Below are 15,995 nucleotides of genomic sequence, written 5' to 3' on the forward strand. Positions count from 1 at the left end.
CCACGGGTTCCTGCGCAAGTCTTGTCTGGGGTGCCTGGCTGTCGCAAGATTTTGTTCCCATGGACCTCGCCTCATGCTACTCGATACCGTGTTCGCGCTTAGCAGCATCTAACTTTTGCTGGCGGGCCTCGAGACTCTCTTCTCTTCGGTTCATCTTCTCTGGCTGGTGGTATAGTACTGGTGATTTTGTGAGCGACAAGCTTTACGAATTGGAGATGGGAAATGACGTACCCACGAGATAGCGATTCTGGAAGTTGAAGCCGTTTAGCTTATCGCACGCCTGCTTGGCGTCCATGACGTCCTCATAGACAACAAATGCAGTTCCCTTGGTGTTGTTCGCAATACCCTGGCGAATTTGACTATGGCGCCATGGTCAGCACTGCGTCCTGGAGATATGAGGGCGCATCTATCGAACGAGATTGCGACATACCGAACAGGACCGAACTTGCCGAACAGGTCGAAGAGCTCCTCGGGGGAGACGTTGTAGCTGGTGGCGGGGTCAGCATTGACAGATTTAGATGAGCCTCACAGGGGCAGCGAGTATACCTCAGGTTTTTCACGAAGAGAGCTCTGCGTGGACACGATGGTTAGCATGGTCTTGTGCTTCAAGTTGGAGGCGCGCGAGCAGCAAGTCAAGCCCGGGAGTGGCTCACCGATTGACTTCGGGGGCAAGCTTTCCGCCGCGACTCATAGCTTGGCTAAAGTTGTAGTGGTGAGAGTGGTAATGGGCGCTGGAGAAAAGGTGGTACTCCGAAGAGTGGTGGATGTAAAGAATGTTGGCGGAGGATGCATGCGGAGCAATGGAGTGGGAACCGGGACAGCGCCAAGTCGTCACGTGGAGTGCTTGGCGATCAGACCGCCGGGCGAAGCTTGGTGGACTCTGACCGCGCCCGCTACAGTGTGCGACTCGGAGCAAAGCAATCAAGTCCTTCGCCGGCGTCTACGGGGGCATCATCATTATAGGGCCAGGGCATGCACACTGTGGCATTGGTGGCTTCCATGGCCTCATGGCCGTGCGGGAGAGTCGATTATTCTGCCGGAGTTCCAACTGCTGCGACTTTGGCTGCAGAGACTCCTCCACCGAGGACATGGCGTGGTTGAGAGGCCAGCCAGCATCGCCCCGCCGAAGCGCTTGTGCATACATCTCTATATAGTCACTCCTCATTGTGCGATTGGGGGTCTGGTGGCGCAAGTCCTGCGCTGCGCCTGCAAAGGCTTGGAGCTGGCGCCGGACGAAGGCACATTGGCTGTCGGTGGGCAAGATAGTTTGCAAAAGAAGCCGTAGTCCGAGAGTGTATAATGTCTGCCATGAGAATGATTCGCCTGGCCTTTGTGGACGCAGTCGCCGTCGTGTTGGCCCAGCGCATGCGTTAGTCTTGTGTGCTCAGAGGGCGCGCGCTTTTGCGGTGCGGTCGACTCCTCCGCCAACCGCTAGCTGGAGTACCTCTCTCACCCACCATCCAACGTCGAGTTCCCCTCCACGCACCGCAGACCACGCCCTCGACAACGCACGCGGCCTGCCATCCGCCGAGCGCTACTGCCATCTGTTCCAGCCGGGAATGAGTGCTCAAAATCTCCAGCGCTCAACTCTGTCCGTCGGCGCGCCATAGCCGGTGGTCCTCTCACTTGCGGACCTCCGCGGTTCCCTTCACCTCTACCGATCCCAACCACGCTGCTCCAGGACGGACATACGTGCCAAAATGAAGCTCCACAGCTTCAAACAAGCTCCTTCCGATATTCCCCTCCCGCCGCGGACCCCTTCTCCCATCCACCACCTGATCGAACCTCTGACGCCGACGTACCCCACCGCACACAAAGATGGACCATTGTCCGCCACCCACGATCTCAACGCTGCCGCCTCCGCTGCCGCAAACCACACATCCACACTTGCAAATGGCCGAGGAGGCCAAGCCAAGGGCCTGGAGAGGAACTACAACAACATTGAAAGGGCTGCTCACCAGTCGCGCCATGCCCATACTAGACAGAATCGCGGTTCTTCTCATGGCTCCCCCATTGATGCGCTTGCAGATGTTGCGTCCTCACTAGCATCGAGTCCAGTTTTTGCGCAGCCCGCTACCAATTCCCTGCAGCCACACGCCTCCCCACGACCGACGACGCGCCCGTTCGCCAACGGCTCGCGACATGTACACACAGCATCGGACGGTCAAGACTATCGCTATGTTCAGGCACAAAATCATGGATACTCTCATGGAAACGACCTTGACGAGCGACCATCCAAGCGAGCTCGTTCAGACGCCGGAAACCCCCAACTATACCTTCAAGGCACTGCAAGACCTGCAACTAGCCACAACCCGAGCGGAAACTGGCCCAACAACTTCGGTGAAAGCGTTTCCGGCGCAAGCCATGCTACGTATACCTCAAGATCTCTCAACAATTTGGAGCTAGACGTTGCTCAGAGTTTGCTTCAGCTCAGGAGCAGTGGAAGTCGAGACCAGTGTAACGGATCTCGAAAGTCGATGCCTGTACTCGACAACCACTCTTCTCGCGACGGCTTTGCCAACTGGCACGGAGCGTCTTTACATGGGTTTGATCCTTCGATGCAAAGCTTCCGCCCAGATTCCGGTCTGATTGATGGACATCAGGCGAGACACCGCCATTCCATTGTCACCTACCAGCCAGAACCCTCGTTAGATGCTACACATGCTGTTGAAGCAACCACCAGCGTACAACAACCTCCGAAAACGCAGACCCAAACGCCTCCGGAGGACGTGCCCGAAATCGCCAACACGAACAAGGCCATTGAAAAACCTCCTCAGATCGAGGGGAAAAAAGGGAAGTCACATCAGGGCTGGCCCAAGGGAAAGCCGCGTGGCCCTCGCAACAAAGGCGCCAACAAGAAGACAGCAAAAGTCGCCAGCAAGGTTACTGAACTAGCGGCAGTTCCGCCAAAAGAACAGGGCATTGATCAGCTGCAATCTCCCCAAAGTCTTAATGGAGTCCCACCTGGCAGCGCCTCTGCGGAGAGACAAGACGTTCAAGAGGTTCCACGTCTAGAGCGGGAGCCAGAGATTCCACACCGACCTGCTCCAGTTCAGGCGACTACAAGTACGGCTAAGCGACGCAATTCCTTTCCTGATGGCCATGGCTCTGATACTGCGAACCCTACAAAGGACAAGCTGCCGTTGGACAGAGCGGCTTCTGTGCCACCTGACAACAGTATGCTCATAAAGACGACGTCTTCTGCAGAGCCAGAATCACTTCCGCGACCAGCCCCGGCCCCCGTCGAGGAGGAAGTCACAATTTGCGCTGGATGCGACTTTTCACGAGGACCATCCACCGGCCAAAATGATCAATGGATCGGATGCAATGGATGTCAGGGTTGGTACCATTTCGCTTGCGCTGGGTTCAAGAACGCAAAAGAAGTCAGCAGCGTTGACAAGTTCTATTGTCGAGCATGCAAGCCAAACTTCGGCCCCACGACCTGTGAGTACTGCGTGCCGGACCGCATCCTGTTGCTAACGAATACAGTCGTTCGTAAATCCAAACGCGCTCACACGGCCGTCGACTACGCGGGCCTGAACGAAGGTGTCCTCCGAACCTCTGAAGATGAACACGAACACCACTATATCCAGCCGATAAAAGACGGAACGTATACCTTTCAACCCGAGACCTTCCCCCGGATGCGCCCTGAGCTTATGACCGCCGAATACTTTGAAAAGAGCGGTGGGTTTAAGGAACCCGTCGTTATACCAGCGTGTTGGAATCCGCGACCCGACGTGCCGGCTGCTGATACGAAGATGGCCGCTGCAGCACCTGCCGGCGAAGATGGCGGGTACGATAAATTCCACGATGATGTGGAATATGAGACTGCTCCCGACGATGGACAAGATCTCCTTGACATGGTCATTCCAGCAGACCTCACAGTCCGCAAAGTTGCAGATCTCTATGGTCCTGAAGAGAAGGTCGAAGTAATTGACGTCAAGTCTCAAGAAGGCGAAGACAAGAGATGGAACATGGCCAAGTGGGCAGAGTACTACGAAGACGAGGGCGAAAAGCCTGTTCGCAACGTCATCAGCCTGGAATTCTCCCAAAGCAGACTCGGACGTTTGGTGCGGAGGCCAAGGGTCGTGCGGGAACTCGACCTGCAAGATGCGGTCTGGCCACAGGAGGAGACTGCCAGAGGAAACTTTCCCAAGGTACAATTCTACTGTCTCATGTCAGTCGCCGACTGCTATACCGACTTCCACATCGACTTTGGAGGCTCCTCAGTCTTTTACCACATCATCAAAGGAAACAAGACCTTCTTCTTCATCCCGCCAAAAAAGCAACACCTCAAGAAGTACGAGGAGTGGTGCCTGTCCCCAGCGCAAAACCACACATTCCTTGCGCACGAAACGAAAGAATGCTATCGGGTCGATCTTTCCGAAGGAGACACAATGTTGATTCCGTCCGGTTGGATACACGCTGTTTGGACGCCCGCCAACAGTCTTGTCATAGGCGGCAATTTCCTGACCCGCTTGAACTATGGCATGCAAATCCGGGTCTCTGAAGTGGAGAAGAACACAAAGGTCGCAAGAAAGTTCCGGTATCCCCACTTCCAAAAGATCCTTTGGTACGCAATCCTCCAATACCTCCAGGACGATCCTCTTCCCCCGTCGGTGTCTCAGCAATTCAGTGAAGGAAAACAATTTGCTCGTGCAACTCCAATCTACCTTGAGCTGGACAAATTTGGCCACAATTCGGATCCAGGACCAGAGAACTACAACGCTCGCTACTATTCCAAAAGTGAGCTTGATGGTTTGCTCGACCTCGTCAGTTACATCTTTCGGACCGTCATGATTTCGCAAGGTTGCCTTGAAGGCATCACCCACGAGGTTCGCAACGCGGTGACCAGGTCTATTCCCAAGGGTCACGGTGAACCATTAGAGATTATCAAGACGTTCGCCATGTGGGCGGCGTGGAAGCGAGGCAATGAAGACATTCCGAAATGGGCGCATCCAGACGCAGAGCTTCCCGACACTGGAATATCAGGAGAGAAGAAGCTTAGCCACGCCGCCTTGAAGCGACTGGAGCGCAAGTCATTTATCGAGAACTACCGCACAACCGCCCCAGAGCGTGCACAGTCGGCTAGGCTACGAACCAAGGCGTTGGAGGGCGACAGCGCCGAAGCAATTTCTTCGGTCAAACATACCAGTTCGCCCAAGACTTCCGTGCTTGGTCCTAAACGCATCGCTTGTGACGCATGTCGGAAGCGTCGAATCAGGTGCAAGCACAAAGATGAGGTCTCGTCTCCCATCACGCCCCAAACGAATGCTGCCGGAGAGCGTCGGCCGAGCGCACCAATCGTTGCTGTCATGATGCCGTCGCCCCTGAACCCTGAGGCTTCATCCCCGTTGAATGGTATTCAACCGCAGATTGTCAATGGCCATCTGCCTGCTGCGGTCGTCTCGGAATTTCCCCAGTCTGCAGATATTCCCGAAATCAGGCGGAGGAGCAAAGCTTGTTTGGATTGTAGAAGGAGCAAAGTATGTTTCTATCCCGATATGTCATAGGACACAACTTCTGACAATTCCCTAGCGACGTTGTATACATGATGAACACGGCAACGTAGACCCGGTCAAGGCTCAAGAACTACCAGTTCCGCGGGGCAGACGTCGTGTCAGCGGCGGAGATGAGGCTGATGGGTCCAAGACATCGAGGCCGGACAACGGTCTCATTTTCGGCCAGCAAGGGGCATACCCGCCTCCAGAGCAGGAATTCGCTCCGGATCATCAGGAAATGATGGCGCCTAGTGCTTATCCCCAGCTGCCAGCCGAAGAACCTTCTGATGTTCTCATGGTTGATGCACCTCCTGTCGAGACTCAACCTGAACCACAACCGCCAGTTGATGCCATGAGCAGCGTCATAGACCCCATGCTCGAGAATTACTCTCAATTCGGAACGATTGATGAGGAGGTGGATCAAATACAGGTCAACGGGGCACATCCAGCTGACTTCTCTACAACCACGGAAATCCACGCGCCTGTCTCAGGTGACATTGCTCTTCCGAGCACGGAAAATGTTCATGAGGTGCCCATTGCTCCCATGGCACCAATGGCACCTATGGTCGTCTCAGAGCAGCGCCCTGCGATAGATGGCGGGCCGTCTCAGCCAGTCTCTTCTCACGTTCCTAATGGTGTCCAACAGTCCTCACCCCTGACAGATCTCGGCAATTCCATGTCCCCCGAGCGGCCTCCAATGGAAATGCTTATTGATCCTGCACTCGATTCGCCTCTGGAACGTCGGCAATCTCTGCGAGCCTCTCGGCCGGTGGAAAGATATTCGGAGACGGCCAATTCGACGCGCCTGTCACAACCGCCAAAATCTCGCCGTACCTCTTCCAGGACCCCGGCACCAGCAAAGAGCCCTAGCATCAGCGGAAACAGCGTCAAGGCGCCAAACACGGTAACGCCTGCGAGACAAAGAAGGAACAGCAATGCTGTCTTGGAATTCTTTGATACAGCTCCAAGTAGCGCGGGAAAAACCGTGAGCAGCGAACCAAAGCAGCGCACGCTAAGCCAGATAGAGAGCCCGGAGCAAAATGAGGCAAGCATGAGGTTGATCAGAGAAATGATGGCGGGAGACCGGGGACTGCGACGGCGAGGTTCAAGGTAAGACAGGGTCGTTTCTCGTGTGGTGTTTCTAGTCAATGTTTTCTTCTTCAATTTTTCTTTAGGAGATCGTAGTCGCAGCTTCAACAGCAAGAAGTGCGACTGTAAAAAAGGTCTAATTGGAACAAAAAACAAAACGGAACAGGCCGAAACCGGTCTGGCATGGCAAATGGAGGATACGGAAGGGATTGGATGGACTTTTAAAGAGCTTTGTGAGGTGCAAACCTATATTTCTTCTTTTTCCCCTCTTTTCGACTGTGAGGAGGCGTTGTACAGGCATCGGAGAGCATCTCTCGCGTCTCCACAGTTGCTGTTCTTTCTCAACAACCATTTCCACGTCTGTCGTTTCTCGCACTGGTCGCTCATTCTGGTGGGAGGATGTGTCATTCAGTTATGGACTAGGGGGCTGGTGTCTGGATTCTGCTCGCATCAAGGTCTCCAAAATTCGTCATGCTATTGGAGTTGCTCATGCTCTGGGAATCTTCAGTCGAGGGATCCTTGCCGTGGGTGGCTTTAGTGCTGTTTTTACATTTTCTTTCTGCTTGTCCTTGTCCTCTTTCTACTTTTGTTCCTTGATTTTCTCTGCATTTTCTATGCAGAAGGCATTTTTTGTCTGTCTTTGTTTAGTGGAGTCTGAACGGCGGATAAAGGAAACCAGTTACCTAGGTGGATAGAATCATTTCGCGTAAATGCATCTCTAGTTTAGAGGTTGCTCTGATGCTTTAGAGCCTTGCGTGACATGTGCAGGCTCGTCAATGGCTGGCTCTGCGTATCCAAAATGAGGATCTCAATCCAATCGGGCTTGGTGGAAGGCTATCCGTTTCTGCGCGGCGCCGTGGTGTTGAGTCGACGCGGATCATTCTCCGCCGCATTGACTCCGTCAGGTTTCCCGTTCAAGACAGGTGAAGTGCTTGGCTAACAGCACAACATCTTTCCTGCTGTCCCCTCCAGCCGCCTCCGATGATGAAGCATGAAAGGATTGATAACCCGGATGTCGTTGCCGACCGCAGCCATGGCCAGTTACCTTACAGCCCGTCATGACCTGTGTCACGGGCAAGCGGCAGTGGTAAGAACGCCTCCGGCTGGCCCAGCAAGTTCCAAGACCCGGCCGGGCATGTACATACACGAAGCATCAATGCTCAGGTACCACGCTGACACGACATACCGCCTCTCAGACCACTTGACTCGGCTACCTTCCTTCTTCATACCTTTGTAACAGCTTCACCCTTTGGTCCGCAAACTTCCCCAACTCCTTCCTCCACGGTCGAAACCTAAGCTCCCTGGCCACCTGTCATTCTATTGCTTTGCTCACCATCATGGACACTTGGCTCCCCCAAGAAGTGATTCGCCGCAAACGTGATGGCTTTGCGCTCAGCAGCACCGACATCCAACGATTCGTGGCCGGCATTACCGACAACACGCTCTCCGAGGGGCAGATAGCCGCCTTCGCCATGGCCGTGTTCATGCGGGGCATGGCGCTCGAAGAACGCATCGCCTTCACCGCAGCCGTGCGCGACAGCGGGCAGGTGTTGCGCTGGGAACTTCCAGGTCCGGTCGTCGACAAACACAGCACGGGCGGCGTGGGCGACTTCATTAGCCTGCCGCTGGCACCGCTGCTTGCTGCAACGGGCTGCTACGTCCCCATGATCAGTGGCCGCGGCCTCGGACACACGGGCGGAACCTTGGACAAGCTTGAGAGCGTGCCCGGCTACAACGTCTTTCCCAGCCCGGACAAGTTTCGTGAGGTGGTGCGCGAGGTCGGCTGCGCCATTATCGGCCAGACGGCGGATCTGGCCCCTGCGGACAAGAAGCTGTATGCCATCCGCGACGTCACAGCTACGGTCGAGTCAATCGATCTCATCACGGCGAGTATTCTGGGGAAGAAGCTCGCCGCAGGGTTGGACGTGTTGGTTATGGACGTCAAGACAGGAAACGGCGCATTTATGGCGAAGTTGGAGGAGGCGGAGCGCTTGGCAGAGAGCATTGTGCTCGTGGCAAACGGCGCCGGAGTCAGGACGAGGGCGTTGGTCACGGACATGGGACAACCGTTGGCGAGGAGCGCTGGCAACGCTGTCGAGGTGGAAGAGGCCGTGGCGCTGCTCAAGGGCGAGGTCAGAAGTGAGCGTTTGTGGGAGATCACTCTGGCCATTGCCGAAGAGACACTCGTCGAGGCCCGCATTGCATCGTCCAAGGAGGAAGCCCGTAAGAGTTTGTTGGAGGCTTGGAAGAGCGGCGCTGCGCTCGACCGCTTTCAACAAATGATAACCGCCCTGAGCGGTCCTGCCGACTTTACCTCAAAATACGAATACTATGCGCCCAAGGCTCCCGTCGTCAAGCCCATCTACGCGGACAAATCCGGCATCGTCAATGAGGTCGACACCAGATCTGTTGGTCTGGCCGTGGTTGCTCTGGGCGGAGGTCGAAAGCGGCCGTCAGACGCCGTGGATCCTGCCGTTGGCTTTACGAAGCTAGCTTTCCCTGGTGAACCGGCTGATGCTGAACACCCCATCGGTTTTGTGCATGCTCAGACAGAGCAGCAGGCTGATGATGCCGCCCTGACGCTCAGAGCTGCATATCGCATCGGCGAAGCCAGTGCCTCTTCCACTTCTCCTTCTGTTTACAAGCGGCTTTAGAGGCATGGTAATCGGGCAATACTAGACTATAGTCAAAATGAATCACGAAATTGGATGAACTTCATAATGGAGATTCTGAATATCCAAATGCTCGGGGCGATTTGGCAGTCAATATCACGTGTCTTCGCAGCACGGACGTTCCCGCCGTGCTGCATCATCGCGAGAGGTTGATCCCAGCTCCAGCATCAACTTTCTCTATCACGCCCCGCGAACCGCGTCAACCCCACCAGCCCGTCGGCTTTAATACGAGGGCCAAGCTATCGCGGACGCACCCCTAGCTCGCAGTCAAGTTCAAAGTCTCTCCACCCATCGCACACACAAGCTCTCCACGAAAACAATTGTCCTCGCATGTCGAATCGATAGCAACCCCACTGCTTGCCTTACCACACCCATCTTCGTCCGCAGTCCGCAGCCCGCAGCACCACACCTCAAATACACCAAACCGACCAACACATCCGCCATGTCGTCGCTCCCCGCCGAAACTCGCATCTGGATCAGCGACAACCTGCTGCGCCTGGCAGGCCTCTCGGACCCGACCGTTGTCGACTTTGTAGCGGCGACCGCGTCGAGCGCCAAATCGGCGCCTGCGCTGGCAGACAAGCTGGGCAGCTTCCTCGACGACAACGCGGGCGACTTGCGGGGATTTGCCGAGTCGCTTTTTGCCAAGGTGGGGAAGCGCGCGGACGCGAAGGGCGGTGCGGGCGCAAAGGAGAGGGACAGAGATGGCAAGGGCCAGCGCAAAAAATACGCATTGCTGGATATGGAAGAGGATGCGATGGCGCCTCCGCCACCCCCGCAGCCGTCGGCGAGAGACAAGGAGAGGAGCGATAGGCGAAGGGAAAGGAAGGAGCGGAAGCGCGAGCGGAGTCGCGATCGCGAGGACAGAGACCGGGATAGGGACAGGCATCGGTCGAAGAAGCTGCGGCGCAAAGATGTTGACGACTTTGAGGGCCGATGGGGCGATGAAGAGCTTGTGGAGGAAGAGGCAGAGGATGAGCCTTATGAGGGGTCGAGTCCTAAAAGGGCCCGCTTGGACGATGGGTCCGCAAGTCCACGGCCGCCGGGCAAAGGCAAAGACGGAGAGGAAGAGCCAGAAGAAGAATTGGACGAGGAAGAAAGGGATCGAAGAGAAAGGGAAGCGTTTGAGAAGAGGCTGCGGGAGAAGGATGACAAGTCCACAAAAAAAGTTGTCGAGGATCGCACGCAAAAGGATGCTGCGCGGCGGAGAGCTTTGGCCGACGATGCGGAAGCTAGAGAGGCTGCTCTGTCCGACCTGCGGTTGCGTTCGAGACAGGAATATCTCAAGAAGAGAGAGGCAGAGCAACTCGCTCTTTTGCGGAAGCAAGTCGCTGAAGAGGAAGAAGAGGAGCGTCGAGCTGGCCCTGGTGAACTGACACAGGCAGAGCTGGACTCTTTCAGGAGGAACAGAGAGACGCTACAGCTTGCGGAGGAGCGTCTGCGCGTAGACGAACACACAGACGGCTACGCGCTTCCCGAGGATTATATTACAGAAAAGGGCAAGATCTCGCGGAAGAAAAAGGAGGAGGCTCTCTACAAACGCTACGTCGATCGCGATGAATACGGCCGAGAGCGCTTCGTCACGGAGCAAGAAGAGTGGGAGAGGGAGCAGACAGCCAAGGCAAAGGCTCAGATTGCGCGTCCAGAGCGCGTCAACGAGGGTGACTATGAATACGTCTTTGACGATTCCCAAAAGATCAACTTCATCATGGACCAGGCCCTGCCTGGCCAGAGGCTAAGCAAAGAGCAGCAAATGCTGGCAAAGCAGATATCCGCCGCGGAAGCCAAAGCCAAGTCTATTGAGGAAACACGCAAGAGTCTCCCGATCTACTCCTGGAAAGACCAGCTCATGGAAGCAATATCACAGTATCAATGTGTGGTGGTCGTGGCTGAGACTGGTTCGGGAAAGACGACGCAGATTCCGCAGTTCTTGCACGAGTCGGGATACACGTCCAAGGGCGAGAATGGCGAGCCCAAGAAGATGGTGGCTTGCACCCAGCCTAGACGTGTGGCTGCCATGTCGGTCGCCGCGCGTGTGAGCGAGGAAATGGGCGTCAAGCTGGGCAAGGAGGTGGGCTACTCGATTCGTTTCGAAGACAATACCGACCTCAAGAATACGATTGTCAAGTTCATGACGGACGGAATGCTGCTCCGAGAGTTTTTGACGGACCCCAGTTTGGGGAATTACAGCGCCATCATCCTCGACGAGGCGCACGAGCGTACCCTGGCTACTGATATCCTGTTTGGCCTGCTTAAAGACATTGCAAGATTCCGGCCTGAACTCAAGCTCATCATCTCGTCGGCCACGGTCGATGCGCAAAAGTTCAGTGAGTACTTTGATGATGCTCCCATCTTCAATGTGCCGGGCAGGCGGTTTCCTGTCAACGTCTACTATACCCCACAGGTACGTTTACCCTTGCTCCACTTGATTACGCGTACTAACTTCTCAATGCAGCCCGAAGCCAATTACCTTTCCGCAGCAGTCACGACAGTGTTCCAAATCCACATGTCCCAGCCCCGAGGAGACGTTCTCGTCTTCTTGACTGGCCAGGACGAGATTGAGAAGATGGCCGAAGATTTGGCGGAAACGTCAAGGAAACTGGGCTCGGCAGCACCAGAACTTATCATCTGTCCCATTTATGCCAACCTGCCGCAAGAGGAGCAGGCCAAGATCTTTGAGCCTACACCGCCAGGAAAGTGCAGAAAGGTCGTATTGGCCACCAACATTGCCGAGACATCGCTCACGATTGACGGCATCGTGTACGTTATTGACCCGGGCTACGTCAAGGAAAACGTCTACAACCCGCGGACAGGAATGGAGTCACTCGTGGTTACGCCGTGCAGTAGGGCGTCGGCCAACCAGAGAGCTGGTCGCGCAGGCAGAGTTGGGCCCGGTCATTGTTTCCGACTATACACTAAGTGGGCCTATTACAACGAGCTAGAGGCCAACACGACGCCGGAAATCCAGCGGACCAACCTGTCGAGTACCGTGCTATTGCTCAAGAGTTTGGGAATCAATGACTTGGTGGGGTTCGACTTCATGGATGCCCCGCCGGCAGACACACTTATCCGGTCATTGGAGCTGCTCTATGCTTTGGGGGCTTTGAATGACAAGGGCGAGCTGACGAAAAGGGGCCGTCAAATGGCCGAGTTTCCTGTGGACCCCATGATTTCGGCCGCCATACTGAAAGCAGACCAGCTCAAATGCGTCGAAGAGATCCTCAGCATTGTGTCCATGCTGGGCGAGTCAGCTGCTCTGTTCATCCGGCCAAAGCAACAGAAGATCCATGCAGACTCTGCTCGAGCCCGGTTCACGATGAAGGAGGGCGGCGACCACCTCACGCTGCTCAACATCTGGAATCAATGGGTGGATGCCGACTTCAGCTACGTGTGGGCCAAGGAGAATTTCCTGCAGCAAAAATCGCTGAATAGAGCACGAGACGTGCGCGACCAGCTTGCTCGTCTCTGTGACCGAGTCGAGGTGACGATAGAGGCAAGCGGAGCCAACGACTACGTGCCGATTCTCAAGTCGTTGCTGGCAGGCTTCTTCCCCAACGCGGCGCGGCTGCAACGCGGCGGCGACAGCTACCGGACGGTCAAGAATGGCATGACGACGTACCTGCACCCGAGCTCGGTACTGACCAAGACTGGGGACAGCCCGCCCAAATTTGTGTGCTACTACGAGCTTGTGCTCACGAGCAAGGAGTACATGCGCAATGTCATGCCGATCCCGAACCCCGCGTGGCTGAACGAGGTGGCGCCGCACTATCACAAGATGAAGGACTTGGAGAGCCTTGGGCTGGATGGCAAGAAGGTGCCGCGGGGAGGGCCGGGAGGAGCAAGCGGGAGTCGGGTGTAGTGGTGGTGGTGGTGGTGGTGGTGGTGAGTCGGAACGAATGGTGTAGATGGACAGTAAATCGATGACTCGTCTGGGGCGGGATTGGCGCCATGACGTCTATGCGTGTGCGGCAGGGAAGTCATGGCCAATGGAGCCTCCCCGCCGCACCTGTCATCAAACATGTTTAAACCACAACTCCCGACCCGCACTGCGACCGCTCCAAACCCTTCTTCTCCTCTCCCAGACAAACACCTCCTGCATCTCTCCTCGTACCAGTGCAATTCGCCTAAGCGCCCGCCTGCGAGATCCCTACCGACCCACCTCACCGCACGCATGCACGTCAACTCGATTAGCGCCCGCCCGCTCTTTGGCTGACTTTAGCCGCTGGTGCAAACCTACAAAAGCTGCTTGCTACTCCGACCATTGCCAAAATGTAAGCTGGTCTTCATTCTTTGCTCCATTCTCATAAGCACATACGTCTTCCATCTCTCTGTCTCTTTGCTCGGTTCTACCCTGTTTCTACTACGTACAACTTCCCGTTGAAACGAATACAACGCCTTCAATTGTCTTTCCTCACTCGCTTCAAAATGGCCATTTTTGCGTACCCTCCCCATCCTCCTCCGCCTCCTCCTCCCTACAACCAACCTCCAGCGTTTCTCGCACGCGCGCCATCTCGTTCGCGCTCGCTCACAGTTCTCCCCGTTCGCGCCAGGAACCGCTCGCTCTCAATCCGCTCTGCGCGGAACAGGGACGGCAGCGAGGGCACGCCCTCGTCCAAGCCGTTGCCCAAGCACCGCTTCACTATCACGTCGCTGCGCGGCATGCAGCAGCCGGAGCTCTCGAAGCGCCTGTACAAGCTCATTAAGTCGGAGAATCACGCCATTAGCGCACACGAAACAGCTGGAAGAGAGCGTGCCAGCATTGCTGCGCAGCTGAGCGAGTGGGGCGAGGCTACCGGCGACGACGCCGTATCGGACATCAGCGACAAGCTGGGCGTGCTGATGGCGGAGATTGCGGAGCAAGAGGACCTGTATGCGCAGGGACTGGAGGAATATCGTGGTGTGCTGAAGCAGATTCGGAATACCGAAAGCAGCGTACAACCTAGCAGGGACCACAAGATCAAGGTTTGTTTACCAAATTTCCTAGTTTCAAGCACTGTGAGAGGCGTGTTGCTTGAGGCGCAAGCAAAACACTTGCTAACGCATTGTGCAGGTTTCCGATGAAATCGCTAAACTGAAGTACAAGGAGCCGCAGAGCACCAAAATCGTACAGCTAGAGCAAGAGCTGGTCCGCGCTGAAGCCCAATCCCTTGTGGCCGAGGCGCAACTCACCAACATTGTGCGTTCAAGTACACTCCCCGCTCTGCACTCCGTCTAACTCTTAGACAGACTCGCCAAAAATTCAAAGAGGCCTACTCGACGCATTTCGCTGCCGTCATTGAACGCGCCGAAAAGCAGGCACTGCTCGCCAAACATGCGCGACGACTGATCAACCTCATTGATGACTCGCCAATCGTCCCCGGCGAGTCGCACCCACCCTACCCATCGTCGAACACCCCTGAAGCCGCCCGCGAAGTTCTCAACGACGCCGAAGACGAGCTGCGCTCCTGGCGTCCGAATTGGGAAGAAGTCATGAGCATGGCAGGCGGCGGCCGTCTGGGCGTCGGCGGCTTGGGCACCGCGGCACCCCCGCCACAAGCACAGTCAGAGTATGGTGGCCCGGTCAGGGACAACTACTCCGAAGTTCAGGGTGGTAGTACTGTCGGAACCGAAGTGGAATCGGACTTGCACCCGGCGTTGAGATCGAAGGGGAGAACGACCAGCGGCGAAAGCGAGAAGAGCAGGGCGCAGCAGAATCCACCGTATCCGATTTCCGCGGTGGACAGGGAGAGGGAAAGACTCAACGCGAACGCGGTCATGATTTGATCTTTCAGGGGATGGCGACGCAATGTTAGCGGACGCGTCACTCATCTCGAATGAGCGGCGCACTATTAATGGGGCAAACCAAGTAATACGTTTGGACGGGCGGAAACAAGGCTTGATTTGGGGGACGCGCAAACGGGGGGAGGCACTTTGATATTTCGCTGCGGCATCTCTTCTCGCTGCTGCTGCTGCTGCTGCTGCTGCTGCTGCTGCCGCCGCCGTCGAACCGTCGAATCAGCTGTTCGCGGCTGGTCATGAAAACGCAGCTGTTTTTATGATGATCATGATACCAACACCAATACCAATATAGTTACGTAGCGAACCTGGCGCCGGAGGAAGGCAAGCAAGGTATTAGTACAGCTGTACGCAACAAGTGTGCTTTCCTTGTGGTAATTCTGTACCTCTTCTCTTTCTCCCTCCCCCTTTCAATTCAAACTTGTGCTGTGGGCCGTTTGTCGCTGTTAGGAATAGGGGGCACCATGTCATTTGCCTCAACTCGACCATATCTTGGGGACGCTGTTCAGGGTCCTCTATCATGTGTGGTACACGCTTCTTCCAAGCGCCTTCGAATTCTCGAAGGAAGTGACGGAACCGGCCTCGAACGTCAACCGCCAAGGTCCAGAAGAGGCATCTACACGCCCCTGCTCTGGTCACCGGGGAAGTCAGTCGTTGACAGAACCAACTAACCAGCTAACTGATGCTGGATCATGTTCTTTTCCCTCTTCCCACAGCAGCATCCATACACATCCATGCATCCGCAAATCCCAGCCTACCCAGTCAGCCGCCTTTCGCCCCACCTACCTATTCTCCAGCAGCGGCAAACACCGTCGTCTTTCGAGACACTCACCCACCGACCCGTTGGTCGATTGCGCTCGTCTTCTGATTCGAGTTTAATCTGCTGCTACGAGCGCTTTCTTTTTGCCGCTGTAGAAGCTGACTCACTCTGTTTTCTCTTCGAGCTGTTTGTTGTGAT

At 55.7% G+C, this 15,995-nt stretch overlaps 4 protein-coding genes across 4 annotated transcripts; 3 read left to right on the plus strand and 1 right to left on the minus strand.

The window, feature by feature from the left end:
* Nucleotides 1-76: 76 nt before the first annotated feature.
* Nucleotides 77-691, minus strand: IWZ02DRAFT_492690 (pre-mRNA branch site protein p14; the record flags this gene model as incomplete). Its single annotated transcript, XM_066769868.1, has 5 exons — nucleotides 77-177; nucleotides 232-359; nucleotides 431-487; nucleotides 547-570; nucleotides 654-691. 5 exons carry the CDS (start codon nucleotides 689-691, stop codon nucleotides 77-79), a joined length of 348 nt encoding a protein of 115 aa, XP_066620287.1.
* Nucleotides 692-1,453: 762 nt separating this feature from the next.
* Nucleotides 1,454-6,698, plus strand: IWZ02DRAFT_46950 (uncharacterized protein). Its single transcript, XM_066768722.1, has 3 exons — nucleotides 1,454-3,444; nucleotides 3,490-5,486; nucleotides 5,539-6,698. Exons 1-3 carry the CDS (start codon nucleotides 1,701-1,703, stop codon nucleotides 6,613-6,615), a joined length of 4,818 nt encoding a protein of 1,605 aa, XP_066620288.1. The 5' UTR covers nucleotides 1,454-1,700; the 3' UTR covers nucleotides 6,616-6,698.
* An 883-nt stretch (nucleotides 6,699-7,581) lies between these two features.
* On the plus strand, nucleotides 7,582-9,350 carry IWZ02DRAFT_46968 (thymidine phosphorylase). The gene has a single exon (XM_066768746.1). It carries the CDS (start codon nucleotides 7,928-7,930, stop codon nucleotides 9,242-9,244), a length of 1,317 nt encoding a protein of 438 aa, XP_066620289.1. The 5' UTR covers nucleotides 7,582-7,927; the 3' UTR covers nucleotides 9,245-9,350.
* Nucleotides 9,351-13,542: 4,192 nt separating this feature from the next.
* On the plus strand, nucleotides 13,543-15,224 carry IWZ02DRAFT_458038 (Eisosome component PIL1-domain-containing protein). Its single transcript, XM_066767979.1, has 3 exons — nucleotides 13,543-14,224; nucleotides 14,313-14,438; nucleotides 14,489-15,224. Exons 1-3 carry the CDS (start codon nucleotides 13,688-13,690, stop codon nucleotides 15,023-15,025), a joined length of 1,200 nt encoding a protein of 399 aa, XP_066620290.1. The 5' UTR covers nucleotides 13,543-13,687; the 3' UTR covers nucleotides 15,026-15,224.
* The last annotated feature ends 771 nt before the right edge of the window (nucleotides 15,225-15,995 follow it).

This window comes from Phyllosticta citriasiana (assembly GCF_038021145.1).
Source record: "Phyllosticta citriasiana strain CBS 120426 chromosome Unknown IWZ02scaffold_11, whole genome shotgun sequence".
Lineage (NCBI taxonomy): Eukaryota > Fungi > Ascomycota > Dothideomycetes > Botryosphaeriales > Phyllostictaceae > Phyllosticta > Phyllosticta citriasiana.

Excerpts from the sequence above, each read along its gene's own strand:
- IWZ02DRAFT_46950 (XM_066768722.1), top strand. The coding sequence starts at position 1,701 with ATGAAGCTCCACAGCTTCAAACAAGCTCCTTCCGATATTCCCCTCCCG. Across the intron at positions 3,445-3,489 it reads AAACTTCGGCCCCACGACCT|TCGTTCGTAAATCCAAACGC; the intron begins GTGAGTACTGCG and ends TAACGAATACAG. Across the intron at positions 5,487-5,538 it reads TGGATTGTAGAAGGAGCAAA|CGACGTTGTATACATGATGA; the intron begins GTATGTTTCTAT and ends ACAATTCCCTAG.
- IWZ02DRAFT_46968 (XM_066768746.1), top strand. The coding sequence starts at position 7,928 with ATGGACACTTGGCTCCCCCAAGAAGTGATTCGCCGCAAACGTGATGGC.
- IWZ02DRAFT_458038 (XM_066767979.1), top strand. The coding sequence starts at position 13,688 with ATGGCCATTTTTGCGTACCCTCCCCATCCTCCTCCGCCTCCTCCTCCC. Across the intron at positions 14,225-14,312 it reads GCAGGGACCACAAGATCAAG|GTTTCCGATGAAATCGCTAA; the intron begins GTTTGTTTACCA and ends CGCATTGTGCAG. Across the intron at positions 14,439-14,488 it reads AGGCGCAACTCACCAACATT|ACTCGCCAAAAATTCAAAGA; the intron begins GTGCGTTCAAGT and ends ACTCTTAGACAG.